Below are 20,720 nucleotides of genomic sequence, written 5' to 3'. Positions count from 1 at the left end.
CGCCATAAATATACGGCATCGACCATTTTTTGGACTTGTTCGCGGCGCCATATATTTACGTCATTGACCCTCAAAGGGTTAAGGTAGATTAAGGTGGATTAATGTTAAGATAGAATAAGGCAGATTAAGTAGAATAAACTGTATTGAGGTGGATTAATGTAAAATTAGGCAGAATAAGGTAAATTAGGGTGGACTAAGGTGGAATGAGGTGGAATGAAGTGGAATAAAGTAGACTGAGGTTGGCACAAATTAGAGCAAAATGGATTAAGGTAGAGTTTTAACTTGTTTTTTCACATTAAAATCACGTAAGGATACCTAAAGGGACCCTGAAACCATTTTGACGATTTTCTACAAACATACTGAGTTGTTAGAGTAAGTCCTTCTGATCATTAATTGACGCATCAAAGTGCTCCACGTAAAGCATGTAATTTATTATAAGGTTTAAAAATGCACATCGCTGCCGATCGCAGCACACTGCGCGGCGGATTTTAAGCCGCCCCTACCCATATGACGCAAATCACCCATATGACGTCAGTGGGGCGAGCTATCCGATTGGCTCACCTGGGCATGTGATCGATAATTTTTCCAGCTTTATAGTAAACAAATGATGTTTGTAAATTTTGTAGACGCTACGCGTCTACAAAATTTGTCCGAACCGTTTCAAGAACCCTTTAAGTGACTGTCAATGTCTTTTACTGTAATTATTGCTCGAATGAAGCACATTGCTGTAGTGGTCTTCTCTGAGCATGTGGCCTTGTCGGTGCTGTTATGCTTGCTTGTTTGCCACAGGAGTCCTAGAAAGCTCACTCTTTTGGCTAGCTTGTGCTGTCTGTTTATAGCACACACTGTCACACTGTCTCCTCTGCAAGGCTACTCTGATTGCATTGCACCTGCTTTTGGCTGCTGTCTGCACCTGTGGCTTGCATCGTTCATCCTCGGCATCATACGGATGCTTCGTCTCCTCTTGCATTGGCACTTTTCAGAGACTGCTGTGGATGTCGACTTCACTGCGTAAAATCTTACAGGGGCATTCCTTGCCCTTACCCCTGCCCAATTTTTTGCAGATGGTGAACAGACTGTCATGTTGTGCTCCACACCAGAGGACCCCGCATTTGAATGATGTCTTGAAGTGTCTTTGTGGAAAGATACAATATCACGCTGCAGTCACCTGACATTATGGTCTACTTAACTGCTGCCGAATTATTTGACATTTTCCACTGTTACTTAAACACCCTGCTTTTTCTTACTCCATGTTCTCTATAATGTTCTCGCTATTTTCCTTGTTGGGTATAGTTTCATCAGTAATGAGAGTTGTGATCTACTGTGTCAACTTTCTAGAACATTTTTTTATGGTTGCTTCTTAACATGCACACACCTGCCTCGGCTGTCTGTGAAATTTTATGGAGCCACAATGCATGGAACACTGGCTTCACACATTGCAGTACATGAAACAAGTAGTGAGTGTACCCTCATGACCATAACATCATTTGCACCTTGGTGAGCGGAACGTGGTGTGGTTTCTAGTAAAAGCTGAAATGATGTCAAAGGCTGAAAGCTTTGCTCGTGAGAGCACTGAGAGAATCGAAAAGCCTTATTGTAACGGACCTGATATGATTGTTTAATCTTGAGAAACCAGGCCATCTGTACTGCTTGTACAATTTTCACAGAGGTAAGTTCTTTCATTTCTTTGTATTAGTAACAAAAACACTCATGTTTTAGCTATCAGCATCAAAATGCATATCCTCCTCCAGTGCTCTTCCAAGGTGAAACACTGTCAGTGCGCTGTTAGTGTGCTGTTAGCGCTTTGTCGTCGTTTTATTCCTTCTGTTGTCCTTGTCTTGGGTGCGCTGTTACAACTGTTAGTACATTCTGAAGGATATTGATCCTTTCCTTGTATTCATGGCTACCAATTTGAAGATCCAAAGTCTATTGTCTGGGCTGCAGAATGTCAAACTGGATAGCTGCCTCTGTGATAGTCCTGGTCAGGTCAGCTCAGGTAAGGCATGGTGGAGCAGCACGTATATCGCCAAAATCAAAAGTGAAGTATGTGCAGGGAGACGCTGCTGGAGCAGAAGCTGGATTGGTATGCTGGAATACGAGTGCAGCGAGTGTGAAGCAGTGTATACACTAGGGCCACTCTTGTCGGCAGACTTTTCTGTACTGTGCGTATCCTTGACCCTGTACCCTCTTGCTCAGTCATCCTCACCATCGAAAAGGCTGAAGCTGTTCTGTGTTTTTCATTCTTTAGCGGCACTCGTGTCGGTGCCATGGAAGAATTGGCCCTCTACATTGTTCAAGAATCACGCTGTGGAAAATGCAAGTTTGTCTGTAAAGTCTTGTGAAGCTACAGTTTAGCAATCCATTATAAAAACAGCGCAACAGTGGGCAGAGGATGGAGAGAAAAAAAATGAACAAAAACAGTGCCTGTGTTCATTCTTTCCTTCCGTTCTCTGTCCACTGTTGCACTATTTTTATAATAATCAACTAGCCAGTCACACACATTGCACTTTAGTGCATGACTATGTTCTTTTAAGTGACACCCTGCCCCCTACCCCTGTGCACATTAACAATAAACCAATTAGAGCATAAAATCAGCCATAAACAAATGTTGGCTTAGCCTTATTCAGAAAGCATCATTCTAACATTTGAAACAGTGCAAGGCACAGGGCACATTGAGGGGCAGCCAACAGACTTCCATATAGGTGATTCACAAGTCAGTATCAAATGTGCATCAGGTTTTGCATTTATGTTGAACCTGGAACCCATTCAGATGACAGGTGAAAAATTTGGGAATGATTGCAGCATAAATAAAAGCTTGGTAGAAACATGTCACAAATAGCTGTCAATTTGCCAGCGTCTTGAATGCTGCTTCTTACTATGTTTCTAACAGCAGAAAAGTTGTTTTATGCTCTACTTGATTAGTAAGACTAAGAGAAAAAAGGGGACTAGATTTTTTCTAATCACGACCATATAACTTCGACAGGCAATGCAGCCAAAGAAACCATAGGGGTAATTAGCTGTGGTTTTATTTATTTATTTAAGATACTTTCAATGCCCGAAGGCATTACAGAAAGGAATGGGGGAACATAACAAAAGAATTGTGCAAGATACAAAGACACATTCAACGTGGCGTTTCATGAATGGTGGTTTTGAAGGTGTTGGTATCCAGGATGGCTGCAACGGTGGCGGGAAGCTGGTTCCAATCTTTGCTTGTGCTAGGGATGAATGCATTACTACAAAGTTTAGTACGTGAAGACGGCACACCAACTTTCATGCTGTGGTCAGAGCGAGATGATATGTATGACGGTTGAGTGATGAGCTGTTCTTGTTCTTAAATTGGAAATCTGAAATATAATGAGGAAAAGGGAAAATGAAAGTGGATGAAAAGATGCGGCAACAAGTTGTCTTTCGGCCACTTTCATATACTTTTCTTTTTCCCTTTTTCTCATTTTATACATTTCAGTTTAAAGCATAGCTAATTACACCTATGCGTTCCTTGGCTTCATTGCCCATTGACTTTATATGGTCCTCCTTAATTAGTGGCATATATCATATAGTGTTTGTTATTCTGTGGCTTACATTTTTCCAGACAAACTTCATGTGCTAGAATTGCATTTGGGGCTGCACTTACTGGACATTTATGGTGTCTTGTTCGGCTGCATGGGAGGGGGCTTCAAAAGTTGGATTGGCTCATGTGTCCCACTGGACAATCACAATCAAAATTTATTGTTTCCAACTTTGCACCCTCCCATACAACCATTCACTGTTATAAGACCATTACAAGCTTGTCAAACTGTTATGCAAAGCTGACATTATTTTATCGCTTCACTGTTTGTCATTGTACTTGGCCAAAATACTTATTAAACCATGCAGGAAACTTGTGTTTTGAATAGCGCTTGGTTGATGCGTTGTCAAATATCATTTATGGCTTCATTATGGTGTCTGCGCAGTGAAGCTTGTTTACTTCATTACTGTTTTCACTATGTTTAGAAGCACATTTGGGAGACTAATTTGGGGGAATAACACCCTAGAATAATGCCTCCTGACCAAATGTAGAAACATTGCATAAATAATAATGTTGTATAATGTTGTATAATAATAATAAAAGTTGCTGCCCATCAGGTTGCCCAGCTGCGTGCCCTCCTCATCATTGTTGAGGCAATTCCTCGGTTTCATAAGTGCTATATGGTTACTTCAAAAAGAGCTTGACTTGGCACCGAGTCGCAACTTCATTTGATCAATTGGCCTAATTGATCAGACAAAGTAGCGCTAGTTATGCTCAGCAGGTAAGGGTGGCAGGCAGCAAGTTGTTGAAAGAAGCTCACACTTAGTGTTTATACCCACAGAATACATCTGAGATTAGGCACAAGATGACGTGGATGGGCTGGACTGAACAGTTGCCCACATGAAGCAGAGTTGAGATCAGTAGACTAATAGATGGCTACTATTGCTAACACCTAACAAGTTGGTGTGTCTGAGGGAATTGCATAAGCTTGTGTGTGGGCATAAGCCTCCAAATTGAATTTGTGCAACACAGCCTAAAGTGACAGTGTCGCAGTTGCATGCACGATAATTGCACTTGGTGATAACACACCACACGTGTTGGACTCTGCCTTGCGGGAACATAGAGCGCACCTGCAGCTTCAATACAAGGGTTGTGACATTGTCATCCTGGAATGAAATGAATTAATGTCTTAAGGTTCAAATTATAATGGAAAGAGAATAGAATTGCACTTTTTTAAAATGAAATGGAATGGCTTCTTTTCAGCAAGTGTTCCTGTATTCTTCCCTTGGAAACATCACATGCATGCATATGTTTTCAAACATTTCTGCCATGCCATATCAGGAAAACTCCATGTTGTCAAGGTTCTCCTTAACGCTCAAGTTAAACAGGGGAAGAGATGTGTGCTGCTGTCAGTGCACAAGAGTTTCTTCTCCTAGGCAAGGGGCCTGGGATGTTATAATCACTGGACTCTGAGCTTTAATAGCACAAGGATGATGATTCAGGATATAGGATGTGCTTTTGTGAGGACTTGCATGCCCTCATGAACACTCTGTGATGCCTTCATGAATGTCAAGGACTGTGTGCCACAAGAAAAGTTCCCTGTTGTTAGGCACACTATCCTTTGTGCATAGTGTGACTACGTCTGAGAATGCGGAAAATTTGGAAGAACACTCTAGAGCACCGAAATAATGTACCAGTGCCCTTGCAGAATGTGCCAACATCGTGGGTCACCATATGAGCTGGGGCAATGCACATGTCCTCGTAAGGAAAACAAATTTAAATTGACGTCTTTATCTTGGGTTGCGGCATATCCAGACAACTTCATATACTTTGAACAGGAATGATGAAAATTTTATTCCAATCTGTTCTCATACACGGCAACATGTGCTCAGCGGAATATAAACCAGTGCTTATCATGTTTGCCCTTTACTACAATCATTACTCCCACGTTGTAGCCAAAATGTCAAGCACTTGCCAACTTATTTACCCTGAGTCACAATTTGTCCCATATTACAAAAGAAGGTTCCGAGTAGCTTTCACTGCCACTGTAAAGCATGTTGGCTGAGGCTGCTGGCTCAGAGAAATATCCTAGAAAATTGACAAGTTGTTTACTTGTAACAGGTGCGAGTCAAGTGCTTTTCACTCCGGTGCTTGTGCAGAAAATGCATAAAATTCAAGCTCTACGGAAAAAACAGGAATGGTTCCAGAGAGAGTGCTATCTGCATGGCAGTCTTGAGAGATGGCACCTGCAGATACCTCGATGTTGCCTATTTCTTTGTTGTTCTTCACACCTTTTCTTGTGTAGGGTACTGATATATGAGCATAGTATAAGTTGCAGGGCTGATAAAGGTCAAATGTTAACTAAATCGCTACTGGCAAATTATGTGTCGCAGTGAAGAAGCCCCACTTGCAATCGCTGACGCATCACGAGTTGCTTTTCAGTGTCATAAGCAACTGTGCCGTGATTGGTGTCTACAGCAGTGGAAAGTCATTGCAGCTTCTATGTAAGCACTGGAGTGGCCCTAAATCATTTCTTTCTTTATTGGCTTTTGGATAATGGGGCAAGGTTGCTTCAAGTTGGTGGAACACTTTTCATATCTTGGAGCACAGTTCATGAAAGTTCTTGGAGACATGAGAGCCTACTGCATGCCTCTCATGTTCAACCTTCACATGCTTTGGAAGTCAACATGTAATGAATGACTGAGATTTCATGTCTAAGTCTGCTTTCTGCCTCACAGCATCTTTGCTGTAACAAAATACTGATCACCAATATGACACACAAGTATCAACTGTTTAGTGTGCATGTCGAGAAACACAGGTAACATCTTTAACGGCACAGCTTGTCTTGGTGAAATTGTTTTTGAAACATACTCTTTTCATAGGTTTGAAAAGAGTGGTTTCACGCATATGTTAAAATTGTCACTGCTGGTTTAAAAGATTGACCCAAGAAACAAGTTTGTTTCCCATGAATAAGCCATGTGGCTTTGACAGTTGAACCAGTGTGCTGGAAATTCAAGAGGACGCTAGCTTCACAGATAGCCTTGGCATGGTACTCTGCACTGAAAGCCTTCTTACTTGAATGTGCATTGCTTCCTCTCTTGAGTGCGTGCCTTTACGTAGTAGTATTTCACAAATCCAGTATTTATTGTTAGCAAAGTCGAAGCCCTGTGCACTTTGCATATTGCAGCTAATAGGCATGTGCCTTACTCTTTCAAAACTGTAAGCCATTGCGACGAGTGGCACAAGCGGTGATCAGCAGGTAGGTATGGCAGCAACAGTCTGCATGATCAGCATGAGAGTTCAAAAAGAAAAAGTTTAAATACTCTTTTAAATATGCTAACCTTAATTACGTGCTTGTGAAGCAAATTTAGAAGCAATGCCTTGAAAACATCACATTATTTCTTGTGAAGGTAGGCTGATGCTAAAAACTTTTACGCAAATATGCAAAAGCAAACGTAAAGTGCATTTTGCTTCTTGCAGTCTGACGAGGACTTGCCATTCTACGACCTGGACTAGCCAGTGTCCAGCCAGGGTAAGTCGCAGTGTTATGCTTCTCGGATCATTATCTTGTGTGGCAAGCCTTTAATTTTACTTCTCACCATTGCATGAGCAATGTCGCAGCGAAAGCCTTTGAAAGATCGCAAGAGCAGCTTAGGCTTGTTGGTACATAACGTCTGAGCAATAGCACAAACTTGAGAGAGGGATGGAGGAGACAAGACATAAAAGGAGCATTATCAACTTGACGTTGCAAAATGCTGCCTTGAAAACTTGCCAACATTTGATTGATCAGGCGCTCCGGAACCAGGCAGCTCGCTTGTTGAAAGCTGGCTGATGAATAAGTCTACAGGTCATCGTGGTGGAAAGTTTGCACCATCGAGTGCACTGATAGAACATGTAAGGTTACTGCAGTGCCTTACATTCACATCTCAAAAAGATAGCGGGTCACGCAGAGGTAATTGCAGTGTTCAGTGCTCCTAACAAGCTTTCCACAAGCTTTTCAACCTTTTAACAAGCTTTTCAGCCACTGCAAAAGAAGCATACCTAAAGAAGTTTTTGAAGCTTGCTCAAAGAAGCATAAACCTAAGTTTGTTAATTGTGTTGATTATGCCCTTTACCAAGTCCCATTAAGCCGCAGCAAATGCCACATCAGGCAGTCCACTAGATGCCTAAATGACATCTTGGAGAACATAATGGTAATGTGCACAAGTCAAAGGACAGTATTCTTGCCCCATACGTCAGCACATGCGTTTGTAAGCTACACCTTCAGGGAACTTATGTGATAGTCGAGAATAAAGAAAAGCTAGTAAGAGAAATACTTGAGGCCAAGATGATAGACAGACTGGGCACACGATGTGTCAGCATACCATCTGTCAGATTATCTATAAAAGAACTTGCACTTCACACCTACTTTAAATAGCCATTCATGTCATTCATGCATGTATATAGGTGTGTACTGCTTTAAATAAACGTTTGTTTAAAGTTAGCGATTGTGTTGTCCTGCCTCTTCTGTCCTTGTCTCAACTTTGTGCTATTGCTCCAACCTTTGAAAGCGTTTGTGGTGCAGCCTTGGCTGGTTGATCCATAATCTGCATTTACTTGGGCATCGACTGAGCTAGCCTTATACATTTAGTAATCATCTGCTGCACAAGCATTCAGAACTATCGCGCATCAAAGCCAAACCAAGACTGATGTTCCGAAAGTGTGCATTGTAATAATGCTTGTAGAGCAGCAGGCCTACAGTTTAACTGTGCTTGCTTCTTCCCAAATGATTTAGTCATTATGGATCACTGCCTACTTTAGTCGTTGTGGATCGCTATGTAAAATCAGCCAATACATAATAACTAAAGTGGTCCTGAATTACTCCTCAGGTTTGGTGAAAAAAATATGCACTCTGTGGATAGCTTGTGCTGCTGTGAACCTCTCAGCCAAATTTTGCAGTCGTACGTGGAGCTCACAAGCAGAGCGCGAAGTCACATATTTCTCCAACACACTCTTTTCAAATAAGGCCTTTTCCTCACCTGCTTCAAAGCTGCCAAAGGCTTGTATATGTTGTCACATGCAAGATTCTCATAAATGGCTGCTAATGGCTAACAGCTGACATAGATAGTTCAAGAAGGGTGTTTGGATGAGTCAGCTTCTTCCTACTCTTACTCTGTGTACTTATTGATGCAGTTAAGTAAGTGGAAATCTTCTTTCGAATTTCAATAAGAATGACATACTTCCTGAAGAAGCTGACTATTGTCCGCTCACACTCGGCTGCGGCTGCCCACATAAGAATCAAACTGTGGCCACCCTGCTCATATGTGTCCTAGTCATTTGGTCTTGCTAATTTCGATTAGTTTTGAACACTCGGATAGTGTCGAACCACGTGGAACTGAAGGTCAGACTACACGTAAGCTTGCCAGCATGCACACACTCCTAGCCGCTCCTGGCTAGACGCCTTGACAGACCCCTCTTCGTACTGAGCTATTGACAGTGCTTCAAAATGCACAAGTTGGATGTGGTTGGAGTCGATTAAGCTAGTGCAGGACAAAGCTGTGGTCCACACCATGTCGTGCACAAAGAAAATGCTTCGCATATGCACAACAGTTGCATGTAGCTGCAGTCTGCTACGTAGCATAGATACCGCGGCGACCATGAATCGCCGCTACGAGCCCACTCACTGAATGCACTGTGGCTCGCGGAGGACAATGCGACGCGCCATAGGCACCAAAAATAAAAAAATAGTGGCTTCTACCTGAACATTCAAAATCAAATTTGAACTGCACGCCATGGTGACATTCAGCGAGCACAGCGCTGTGGGCACACCCCGCTCTGCAGTGGCCTTTGCAGTGCAAGACATTGACGAAGGAGCAGGAGCATCGTGAAGGGAATCAGAGGTGATCTTTGATTGCCCATAATTCCGCTTATGCTGAACGCATCGAAGTAGTCTTTTCTGCGACATATTTCTGAAATAATTAATCTAATTTAACTTCAAATGCATTTCTTGACTTTGACAAAAGGTGTTTCAAGGCCGCTTTAAATGGCAGAGCATTCTTGCATTGTGGTTGTACGTGTGGATGCAGTTTGGCCTATGCCGTAGTCTCTGCTTCACACTGTCCACAGCAGCACACTGCCTCAAGACAGCTGTAGAGGTCGAACCCATGCTTGAATATCACATTGTGTTTCATGAGCGATCACATCTCTCATTACAGTAAAAATGGCGGTCAGTGCCCCCGAGTCCTAGTAGCCAACATTGATGAACTTATTTGCCAGTTGACAGCTAGCACCTTTCTTGTCCTTGTGCATTGCACATCCTTTATGAGGGGTGGTCAGCACTTGTGGTTTGAGAGCATTTTGCTATGGCGACAGATGTTAAATAAAAACGGTGCTTCACCGTTACATTTAATCATAATTCTGCATTGGAGGAAAGAGCGGACAGTATATTAACCCATTCAGCATTGCTGACATACCAATAAGTCTCTGGAGTGCATTTGCCATTATATACTATGTCATTTTTTCATTTCTGCACAACCAAAAATAAAGCATTGTGTTTGTTTTATAGCATACGAGAAAAAAACATGATGCTGGGGGTGCGTCATTTTTGAAAAAGAAAAACCTCACAGTGAAAGTGTTAAAAGTGTAGAATCTGTGCTGTATGCACAGAAATACTATTTGGCTCATACATTCATGATAGCATTATAGAGAAGATTTGATTGATACCCATGGCGCACACAGCACTTTCCAATGGCTATTAGTAACCACAATGGCAATTCGATCAAACTAACAGTTGTGTTGTTGCTGCACAGCAAACTCGATCGCCGAAAGGTTTCAATAATCTCAACACCAAATGCATTTGGCAGTGCTGTTGCAACAATTCTGCATCCCTGAAAGTGCCCAGCCTTTTACTGGTGGACAGTTTCTAAGTATACTGTAACATTTGTAACATAATGTAACATTTTTAGTTTCATTATTGTCACAGATGATCATTTTTCATAGATCGGTGTTGGTTTTGCAAGAGTGCATGCTCTGGCAGCATTGGCACTGCTGGCTGCAGCATATGTAATGTGGCACGGGACCAACGCTTGCTATTGATGCAAGAGGATTATTTTTACTAGGTGAATAGTTCCATGCTGTTGTTTTTCGCTTTGAACACATTGTTTACAATCTGCCAGCAACAGGTTATGCAGGCTCGCTGCTTGAGGGCTTTAGAAATTTCAGTACAGTTTTGCACAATTCCACCGATTTGTTTGAATGTGGACTTGACTGTTGTCGAAGCTTCCTGTGTAGCAGTGCCTAGTTCCCCAATGAAATGATAGACCATCTGTTCGAAGGCCTTCAAAATTAATGTGTGACACCAGTACAAGACCACAGGAGAAGAATTATACTAGTGAATTTTGGTACAAAGAGCACAATCCATTGAAATTATGAATGACTGCTGTTCATAACATCTCTGTGGTTGCCTGTGTTTTGTAGTCCGGTGCTGGCAAAGCATAAATAGGATGACCTTGCTTTGTATCTGCGCAGGTGCACTGGGTCTTGGCTATGTGCTTGGAAGCATCATCTTTGCTTGTTCCAGTCGGCCAGAAGAATGGTCACTTCATTTGCTGTGTTGTACATTTTTTTGCTAGAGCTCAGGAGCTTTTTCTTTGTTAACTTGTGTTTAATAAACAACTCAAAAACCATTCTGGAAGAATTAATTGTTGGGCTAGTTAGTTTTGCATAGCTGAACAAGTAAATTAGCATAGTAAGAGACACAAGACAGGGAGACAAAGGCAAGTGCTACTCACAGCTGTTTAACAGCAGGAAAAGATTCTACATATATATCCTCTTGTCATTTATTATTTCATCCTTTTTATGTGACATTTTATGGGGGGAGTGGGGGGAGTGAGTCTATTCAAAACATTTCAGTAAATGATCACCTTGTCGAAAATGCAGCAGATATAACTCATGCATTTAATGTATATTTTCATAGTGTTTTTTTTTTCCTTAATGACAACTACAGCATACATAAGGAGCTTTCGAAGACAGATGTACCAGTGATAATAAGCGAGGGTGTTCTATCTATGCTACGTAAATTGAACGAGAAAAAAGCGTGGGTAAGGATGGCATCCCTACTGTGCGTTCATGAAATGCTTTGCAGCGTAGATTGCGGACTACTTGGCAAATCTTTTTCAGCTTTCTTTAACCACTAGTGAGCTTCCTGATGACTGGAAGATAGCATGCGTTGTGCCAATTTTTAAGAAGGGCAACAAGCTTAACATACAAATTATAGGCCCGTGTCGATTATGTCTACTTGTCCGAAACTTATGGAACATGTCTAGCTGGATACGCAAGGTCTTTCTTGTCTAATAATAAAGTTTTGTCTCCTTATCAACACGGATTTACCAAGGGAAGATCTACTACGACTCAGTTATTCGCCACTGTACATGATTTTGTAATGGCATTGGACCACTCGGGGCAAATTCTTTACAGACTTTAGCAAGGCGTTTGACGAGGTGTCGCCCACGAAACTAATACATAAGTTGAGATTAACCAGCCTTCCCATCTACTTAGTGAAGTGGGTTGAAGGATACTTGCATAGCAGAAAACAATTTGTTATAGTGGATGAGTGTGCGTCTGATATGCTCCCTGTTTCTTCTGGTGTGCCTCAGGGCAGTGTACTCGGACCCTTGCTTTTCTTAGTTTATGTAAATGATCTCATTAAGTTTTTGTCTGATACAGTGTGTATAAAATTATTTGCTGATGACTGTACTATATACAAGGAGATATTGTGTGAGAGTGATCACGTTTTATTGCAGGACCAATAGTTCCAGATTGAGCAGTGGTGTCAAACTTGGAATATGGAAATTAATGTGCAAAAAAACAGTTTTATTAACAGCTACACGTAAATTACAGCCTAGTTATTCCTATAGTCTCTAACCAAGAAGCAGCAAGGGTCACAAGCTGTAAGTATTTAGGCGTTACACTTCTAATTTATCCTGGTCAGGTCGCATTTCAGATATATGTGCATCAGCATTTAAGAATTTGTGTTTCCTAAGGAAACTAAAAAGCTCCAGCAAAGTTAAAGTTACTAGCGTACAATACTTACATAAAGTCGAAATTAGAATACGATTCCGTAATTTTGGATACCGAAACTAAGAAAAGTCTCGCAGGTGAAAGAAGAATTTGCACCCGGACACGAACCCAGGACCACCATCTCTCCGGGGCAGCCGCTCTACCATCTGAGCTAACCAGGTGGCTAGCAGATGGCAGGGCGAAGTCGAATTCGTCAACAACTCGAAGCAAAGGCAAGAGTTTGACATAATAGTTCTTTTCTACAAAGGACTTATCTGTGCCTTATATATGTGTACCATGACACTCTGTTACTATCCACAAGTTGCCGCTCTTCTGTCTTCCTTCCGGGCCCCTTCTATATCCCCCCCACCCCACCGCCTCCCTATTTAACTTGCCCTCTCTCCTGCTGCAATGGCGGCACGTGCACTGGTGCTGTGCAGCAATCGTTTTCTCCCTCCTTGCCTCCTGTCAACAGGAATGTAGCTGCCGCTACTTTTCGTCCCCCTTCCATTCTGCGAGTTAGTATGTCTCCTCCCTCCTGTTTTTCTTTCTTTTTTACTGACCTCCTTGCCCTACACACATGGGGCTCTGCCTTCCTTTTGCTCTGCATCGTTGCCAATAAAGCAGCTGTAGATCTGCCAAAGCACTGAGAGAAAGTCAATCACTGTCACTATTCCTTTCGGTTTGATGTACCTAAGAAGACCCGGGCACCCGGTTTGGCGTCTTCCCTATCAGTGCCGAACTGCCATTCTCTTGTAAACCCTGATGACGATCGGTCTACCGGTCACCGGTCTACCGGTCTACCGGTCACCGGTCTACCGGTGTGTGTGTGTGTGTATGTGTATGTAAAGAGAAATTCTTCAGTTTACCTTCAAATGTGAATAACTTGAGCACTGCTACAAGGTAAACAGAACAAGTATTTAGTTTCAACAGTTTGACCGGTAGACCGATCGTCATCAGGGTTTACAAGAGAATGGCAGTTCGGCACTGATAGGGAAGACGCCAAACCGGGTGCCCGGGTCTTCTTAGGTACATCAAACCGAAAGGAATAGTGACAGTGATTGACTTTCTCTCAGTGCTTTGGCAGATCTACAGCTGCTTTATTGGCAACGATGCAGAGCAAAAGGAAGGCAGAGCCCCATGTGTGTAGGGCAAGGAGGTCAGTAAAAAAGAAAGAAAAACAGGAGGGAGGAGACATACTAACTCGCAGAATGGAAGGGGGACGAAAAGTAGCGGCAGCTACATTCCTGTTGACAGGAGGCAAGGAGGGAGAAAACGATTGCTGCACAGCACCAGTGCACGTGCCGCCATTGCAGCAGGAGAGAGGGCAAGTTAAATAGGGAGGCGGTGGGGTGGGGGGGATATAGAAGGGGCCCGGAAGGAAGACAGAAGAGCGGCAACTTGTGGATAGTAACAGAGTGTCATGGTACACATATATAAGGCACAGATAAGTCCTTTGTAGAAAAGAACTATTATGTCAAACTCTTGCCTTTGCTTCGAGTTGTTGACGAATTCGACTTCGCCCTGCCATCTGCTAGCCACCTGGTTAGCTCAGATGGTAGAGCGGCTGCCCCGGAGAGATGGTGGTCCTGGGTTCGTGTCCGGGTGCAAATTCTTCTTTCACCTGCGAGACTTTTCTTTTCTTTCGAGGAACCCATATGGGTTCCTTTTGTAGCAACTGCTACGATTGTGTGGATGTCTCTTTGTTGCTTAATTAATTACTTCTCTCCACCTTGCGGGTTCCCACAGAACTATTACATCAAGATCATATATTGTTGAAAATATTTTCTTTTATAGCAGATGTGCCGCTAGTGGTGCTCTTGTAGCATATTTTGTCTTTGGTTCCCACCATTACGGTCATGGTCGCCTCTGTTTTGAGTTTCAAACGTATTACTTGCCCAGAAGGTGGCACGATGGTCCAGCAAGTGGAGAAGAAAGAGAACTTTCAAAGGTTATCGGTCTTTTGCGCAAATGTTTTCATTGAGGAACACAGAACACCAACGAGTCGCTCAACCAACTCATCTAATGCTGCTGCCATAAGATGACATTTGTCAGTGCTTGCACATTGAAGAAAGCAACTTGCAATGCTGTGGCCTACTACAGTGACGGTAATTCTGCACAAAAAGCTGTTCTTGATGCCCTTGGAATTGTTTCAGGTGCATTTTTTGTAATATTGCCCTCGACAGGATGGACAAAGAGCATGTTGACAGGGCCAAATTCTATTACTCCGCCGAGAGCAAGGAAGGACGACAGATAAAAATGAAGACTAAGGAGAGTTTTGGAGACACCTGCAAGAAAGTCGGCAGTGAAATGTATACTCCTGAGGCATTTTGAGCATCCAGAAGCAGTATGCGAACATAAAACTTCATTTTTCTCAAATTGCATTTTTTTATTTATTTCTCAAATTCAATGTACCCTTTCTCAGAAAATATATAGTCATCCCATTCCAGTGAAACATTGTATGTATGTACTACAACCAGTCATAAATAATGTGAACAAAAAAAAATCTGATGATATGAATGATAACACTGGAAAAAATTGCATTGTGGTTCTGTGCATGCTGCGATATGTTATTGTGTACGAACTCCAAAGAGGATATTTCTTTAGGTTAGATATAACCTATGCGTATTTAGAATAACACTGTAATATCGTCACATTCCTCTGCGTCGTTGCAGAGGAAACGTATTAAATAACGCACCTGGAATTTTGGGAATGGGCCACAGGAAAGGCAAACCATCTAGACACAAACAAATTGCCTCATGCTGTACCCAAGTGCATCTTTTGTAAGCGCGTGAAATTTGATGCGAATATCCGCAGACGTTTCTAAAATACTACGTTAAAACTAATATGTACCATTTGCCCTACCGTACCTCCTTAATTATCCCGGAAAGATGGAGAAACGGTAAGTCTAAGCCCAAGGAACTATTGTATCGGCAAGTTTCCGTAAGTCATCTTTAAAACGCTGGTTTTTCGCATACATCAAAAAACCCCCACGCACGTGCTGGCGGCAACTTACGGGACAAATAAATTAAGAAGCTCAGACTGATTATCCCGGAAAGATGGCTCAGCAAGCTCCAATAAGTTATTCCTAAAGCACTGTTTCTTCGCATACATCCCCACGCACGTGCTGACGCCGATTTACGCGATAAATAAGTGAAGCTCGGTAATTTTCTCGGAAAAATGGAGGAACAGTAAGCCTATAGCCCAAGCAAATATTGTTTCGGCAAGCTTCAGTAAGTTATCTTTAAAACGCTGGTTTTTCGCATACATAAAAAAAAACCCTCGCAAGTGCTGGCGGCGATTTACGCGACAAATAAATTAAGAAGCTCAGATTGATTATCCCGGAAAGATGGAGAAACTATTGTCTCTCCAAGTTCTCTCTAAATGGCTGTTTCTTCACGCCGATTACTCCCCACGCATGCGCAGACCTCGATTTAGGCGATTTAGGAACGATTAAGGTCACATTAATACTCTCGGAAAAATAAGAAATCGGTAAGGCCCACGGAAATATTGATTTTGCCAGACTTGGTAAGTTCTCTCTAAAGGGCTGTTTCTTCACGCCGATAACTCGCCATGCATGCGCAGACCTCGATTTAGGCGATTTAGGAACGATTAAGGTCACATTAATACTCTCGGAAAAATGAGAAATCGGTAAGGCTATACCCAGGGAAATATTGATTTTGCCAGACTTGGTAAGTTCTCTCTAAAGGGCTGTTTCTTCACGACGATTACTCGCCATGCATGTGCAGACCTAGATTTAGGCGATTTAGGAACGATTAAGGTCACATTAATATTCTCGGAAAAATAAGAAATCGGCCCAGGGAAATATTGATTTTGCCAGACTTGGTAAGTTCTCTCTAAAGGGCTGTTTCTTCATGCCGATTACTCCCCACGCATGCGCAGACCTCGATTTAGGCGATTTAGGAACGATTAAGGTCACATTAATATTCTCGGAAAAATAAGAAATAGGTAAGGCTATAGCCCAGGGAAATATTGATTTTGCCAGACTTCGTAAGTTCTCTCTAAAGGGCTGTTTCTTCACGCCGATAACTCGCCATGCATGCGCAGACCTCGATTTAGGCGATTTAGGAACGATTAAGGTCACATTAATACTCTCAGAAAAATGAGAAATCGGTAAGGCTATACCCAGGGAAATATTGATTTTGCCAGACTTGGTAAGTTCTCTCTAAAGGGCTGTTTCTTCACGACGATTACTCGCCATGCATGTGCAGACCTAGATTTAGGCGATTTAGGAACGATTAAGGTCACATTAATATTCTCGGAAAAATAAGAAATCGGCCCAGGGAAATATTGATTTTGCCAGACTTGGTAAGTTCTCTCTAAAGGGCTGTTTCTTCACGCCGATTACTCCCCACGCATGCGCAGACCTCGATTTAGGCGATTTAGGAACGATTAAGGTCACATTAATATTCTCGGAAAAATAAGAAATCGGTAAGGCTATAGCCCAGGGAAATATTGATTTTGCCAGACTTCGTAAGTTCTCTCTAAAGGGCTGTTTCTTCACGCCGATTACTCCCCACGCATGCGCAGACCTCGATTTAGGCGATTTAGGAACGATTAAGGTCACATTAATATTCTCGGAAAAATAAGAAATCGGTAAGGCTATAGCCCAGGGAAATATTGATTTTGCCAGACTTGGTAAGTTCTCTCTAAAGGGCTGTTTCTTCACGCCGATTACTCCCCACGCATGCGCAGACCTCAATTTAGGCGATTTAGGAACGATTAAGGTCACATTAATATTCTCGGAAAAATAAGAAATCGGTAAGGCTATAGCCCAGGGAAATATTGATTTTGCCAGACTTCGTAAGTTCTCTCTAAAGGGCTGTTTCTTCACGCCGATCACTCCCCACGCATGCGCAGACCTCGATTTAGGCGATTTAGGAACGATTTAGGTCACATTAATATTCTCGGAAAAATAAGAAATCGGTAAGGCTATAGCCCAGGGAAATATTGGTTTTGCCAGAATTAGTAAGTTCTCTCTAAAGCGCTGTTTCTTCACGCCGATCACTCCCCATGCATGCCCAGACCTCGATTTAGGCGATTTAGGAACAATTTAGGTCACATTAATATTCTCGGGAAAATAAGAAATCGGTAAGGCTATAGCCCAGGGAAATATTGATTTTGCCAGACTTGGTAAGTTCTCTCTAAAGGGCTGTTTCTTCACGCCGATCACTCCCCACGCATGCGCAGACCTCGATTTAGGCGATTTAGGAACGATTTAGGTCACATTAATATTCTCGGAAAAATAAGAAATCGGTAAGGCTATATATAGCCCAGGGAAATATTGGTTTTGCCAGAATTAGTAAGTTCTCTCTAAAGCGCTGTTTCTTCACGCCGATCACTCCCCACGCATGCCCAGACCTCGATTTAGGCGATTTAGGAACAATTTAGGTCACATTAATATTCTCGGGAAAATAAGAAATCGGTAAGGCTATAGCACAGGGAAATATTGATTTTGCCAGAATTAGTAAGTTCTCTCTAAAGGGCTTTTTCTTCACGCCGATCACTCCCCACGCATGCGCAGACCTCGATTCAGGCGATTTAGGAACGATTTAGATCACATTAATATCCTCGGAAAAATAAGAAATCGGTAAGGCTACAGCCCAGGGAAATATTGATTTTGCCAGATTTAGTAAGTTCTCTCTAAAGGGCTGTTTCTTCACGCCGATCACTCCCCACGCATGCGTAAAGCTCGATTTAGGCGATTTAGGGACGATTTAGGTCACATTATTATTCTCGGAAAAATAAGAAATCGGTAAGGCTATAGCCCAGGGAAATATTGATTTTGCCAGACTTAGTAAGTTCTCTCTAAGGGGCTGTTTCTTCACGCCGATCACTCCCCACGCATGCGCAGACCTCGATTCAGGCGATTTAGGAACGATTTAGGTCACATTATTATTCTCGGAAAAATAAGAAATCGGAAAGGCTATAGCCCAGGGAAATATTGATTTTGCCAGACTTAGTAAGTTCTCTCTAAAGGGCTGTTTCTTCACGCCGACCACTCCCCACGCATGCGCAGACCTCGATTCAGGCGATTTAGGAACGATTTAGGTCACATTATTATTCTCGGAAAAATAAGAAATCGGTAAGGCTATAGCCCAGGGAAATATTGATTTTGCCAGATTTAGTAAGTTCTCTCTAAAGGGCTGTTTCTTCACGCCGATCACTCCCCACGCATGCGCAAACCTCGATTTAGGCGATTTAGGAACGATTTGGGTCACATTATTATTCTCGAAAAAATAAGAAATCGGTAAGGCTATAGTCCAGGGAAACATTGATTTTGCCAGATTTAGTAAGTTCTCTCTAAGGGGCTGTTTCTTCACGCCGATCACTCCCCACGCATGCGCAGACCTCGATTCAGGCGATTTAGGAACGATTTAGATCACATTAATATCCTGGGAAAAATAAGAAATCGGTAAGGCTGCAGCCCAGGGAAATATTGATTTTGCCAGATTTAGTAAGTTCTCTCTAAAGGGCTGTTTCTTCACGCCGATCACTCCCCACGCATGCGCAAAGCTCGATTTAGGCGATTTAGGAACGATTTAGGTCACATTATTATTCTCGGAAAAATAAGAAATCGGTAAGGCTATAGCCCAGGGAAATATTGATTTTGCCAGACTTAGTAAGTTCTCTCTAAAGCGCTGTTTCTTCACGCCGATCACTCCCCACGCATGCCCAGACCTCGATTTAGGCGATTTAGGAACAATTTAGGTCACATTAATATTCTCGGGAAAATAAGAAATCGGTAAGGCTATAGCACAGGGAAATATTGATTTTGCCAGACTTGGTAAGTTCTCTCTAAAGGGCTGTTTCTTCATGCCGATTACTCCCCACGCATGCGCAGACCTCGATTTAGGCGATTTAGGAACGATTTAGGTCACATTATTATTCTCGGAAAAATAAGAAATCGGTAAGGCTATAGCCCAGGGAAATATTGATTTTGCCAGACTTAGTAAGTTCTCTCTAAAGGGCTGTTTCTTCACGCCGACCACTCCCCACGCATGCGCAGACCTCGATTCAGGCGATTTAGGAACGATTTAGGTCACATTATTATTCTCGGAAAAATAAGAAATCGGTAAGGCTATAGCCCAGGGAAATATTGATTTTGCCAGACTTGGTAAGTTCTCTCTAAAGGGCTGTTTCTTCACGCCGATAACTCGCCATGCATGCGCAGACCTCGATTTAGGCGATTTAGGAACGATTAAGGTCACATTAATACTCTCGGAAAAATAAGAAATCGGTAAGGCTATAGCCCAGGGAAATATTGATTTTGCCAGACTTGGTAAGTTCTCTCTAAAGGGCTGTTTCTTCACGCCGATAACTCGCCATGCATGCGCAGACCTCGATTTAGGCGATTTAGGAACGATTAAGGTCACATTAATACTCTCGGAAAAATAAGAAATCGGTAAGGCTATACCCAGGGAAATATTGATTTTGCTAGACTTGGTAAGTTCTCTCTAAAGGGTTGTTTCTTCACGCCGATTACTCGCCATGCATGCGCAGACCTAGATTTAGGCGATTTAGGAACGATTAAGGTCACATTAATATTCTCGGAAAAATAAGAAATCGGTAAGGCTATAGCCCAGGGAAATATTGATTTTGCCAGACTTGGTAAGTTCTCTCTAAAGGGCTGTTTCTTCATGCCGATTACTCCCCACGCATGCGCAGACCTCGATTTAGGCGATTTAGGAACGATTAAGGTCACATTAATACTCTCGGAAAAATAAGAAATCGGTAAGGCTATACCCAGGGAAATATTGATTTTGCTAGACTTGGTAAGTTCTCTCTAAAGGGCTGTTTCTTCACGCCGATTACTCGCCATGCATGCGCAAACCTCGATTTAGGCGATTTAGGAACGATTAAGGACACATTATTATTCTCGGAAAAACAAGAAATCGGTAAGGCTATAGCCCAGGGAAATATTGATTTTGCCAGATTTAGTAAGTTCTCTCTAAGGGGCTGTTTCTTCACGCCGATCACTCCCCACGCATGCGCAGACCTCGATTTAGGCGATTTAGGAACGATTAAGGACACATTATTATTCTCGGAAAAATAAGAAATCGGTAAGGCTATAGCCCAGGGAAATATTGATTTTGCCAGATTTAGTAAGTTCTCTCTAAAGGGCTGTTTCTTCACGCCGATCACTCCCCACGCATGC

The 20,720-nt window shown here is 42.4% G+C and overlaps 1 protein-coding gene across 2 annotated transcripts in view; it reads left to right on the top strand.

The window, feature by feature from the left end:
* LOC135918974 (uncharacterized) overlaps positions 1-11,169 on the top strand; it is a 34,412-nt gene extending 23,243 nt beyond the window's left edge. Inside the window, exons 7-8 of one of the 2 annotated variants that reach the window (XM_065452699.1) lie at positions 6,986-7,037; positions 11,012-11,169. In XM_065452699.1, coding sequence (XP_065308771.1) covers positions 6,986-7,021 — 36 coding nt within the window. In that variant the 3' untranslated portion in view covers positions 7,022-7,037; positions 11,012-11,169. Of the gene's footprint in view, positions 1-1,064; positions 4,088-6,985; positions 7,038-11,011 lie in introns of those variants that run through there. The other variant, XM_065452698.1, reaches the window with a different exon arrangement.
* The last annotated feature ends 9,551 nt before the right edge of the window (positions 11,170-20,720 follow it).

Source organism: Dermacentor albipictus, chromosome 8, assembly GCF_038994185.2.
Source record: "Dermacentor albipictus isolate Rhodes 1998 colony chromosome 8, USDA_Dalb.pri_finalv2, whole genome shotgun sequence".
NCBI lineage: Eukaryota > Metazoa > Arthropoda > Arachnida > Ixodida > Ixodidae > Dermacentor > Dermacentor albipictus.
Note: the sequence above shows the minus strand (reverse complement) of the source record. Positions and strands in the feature narration are given on the sequence as shown.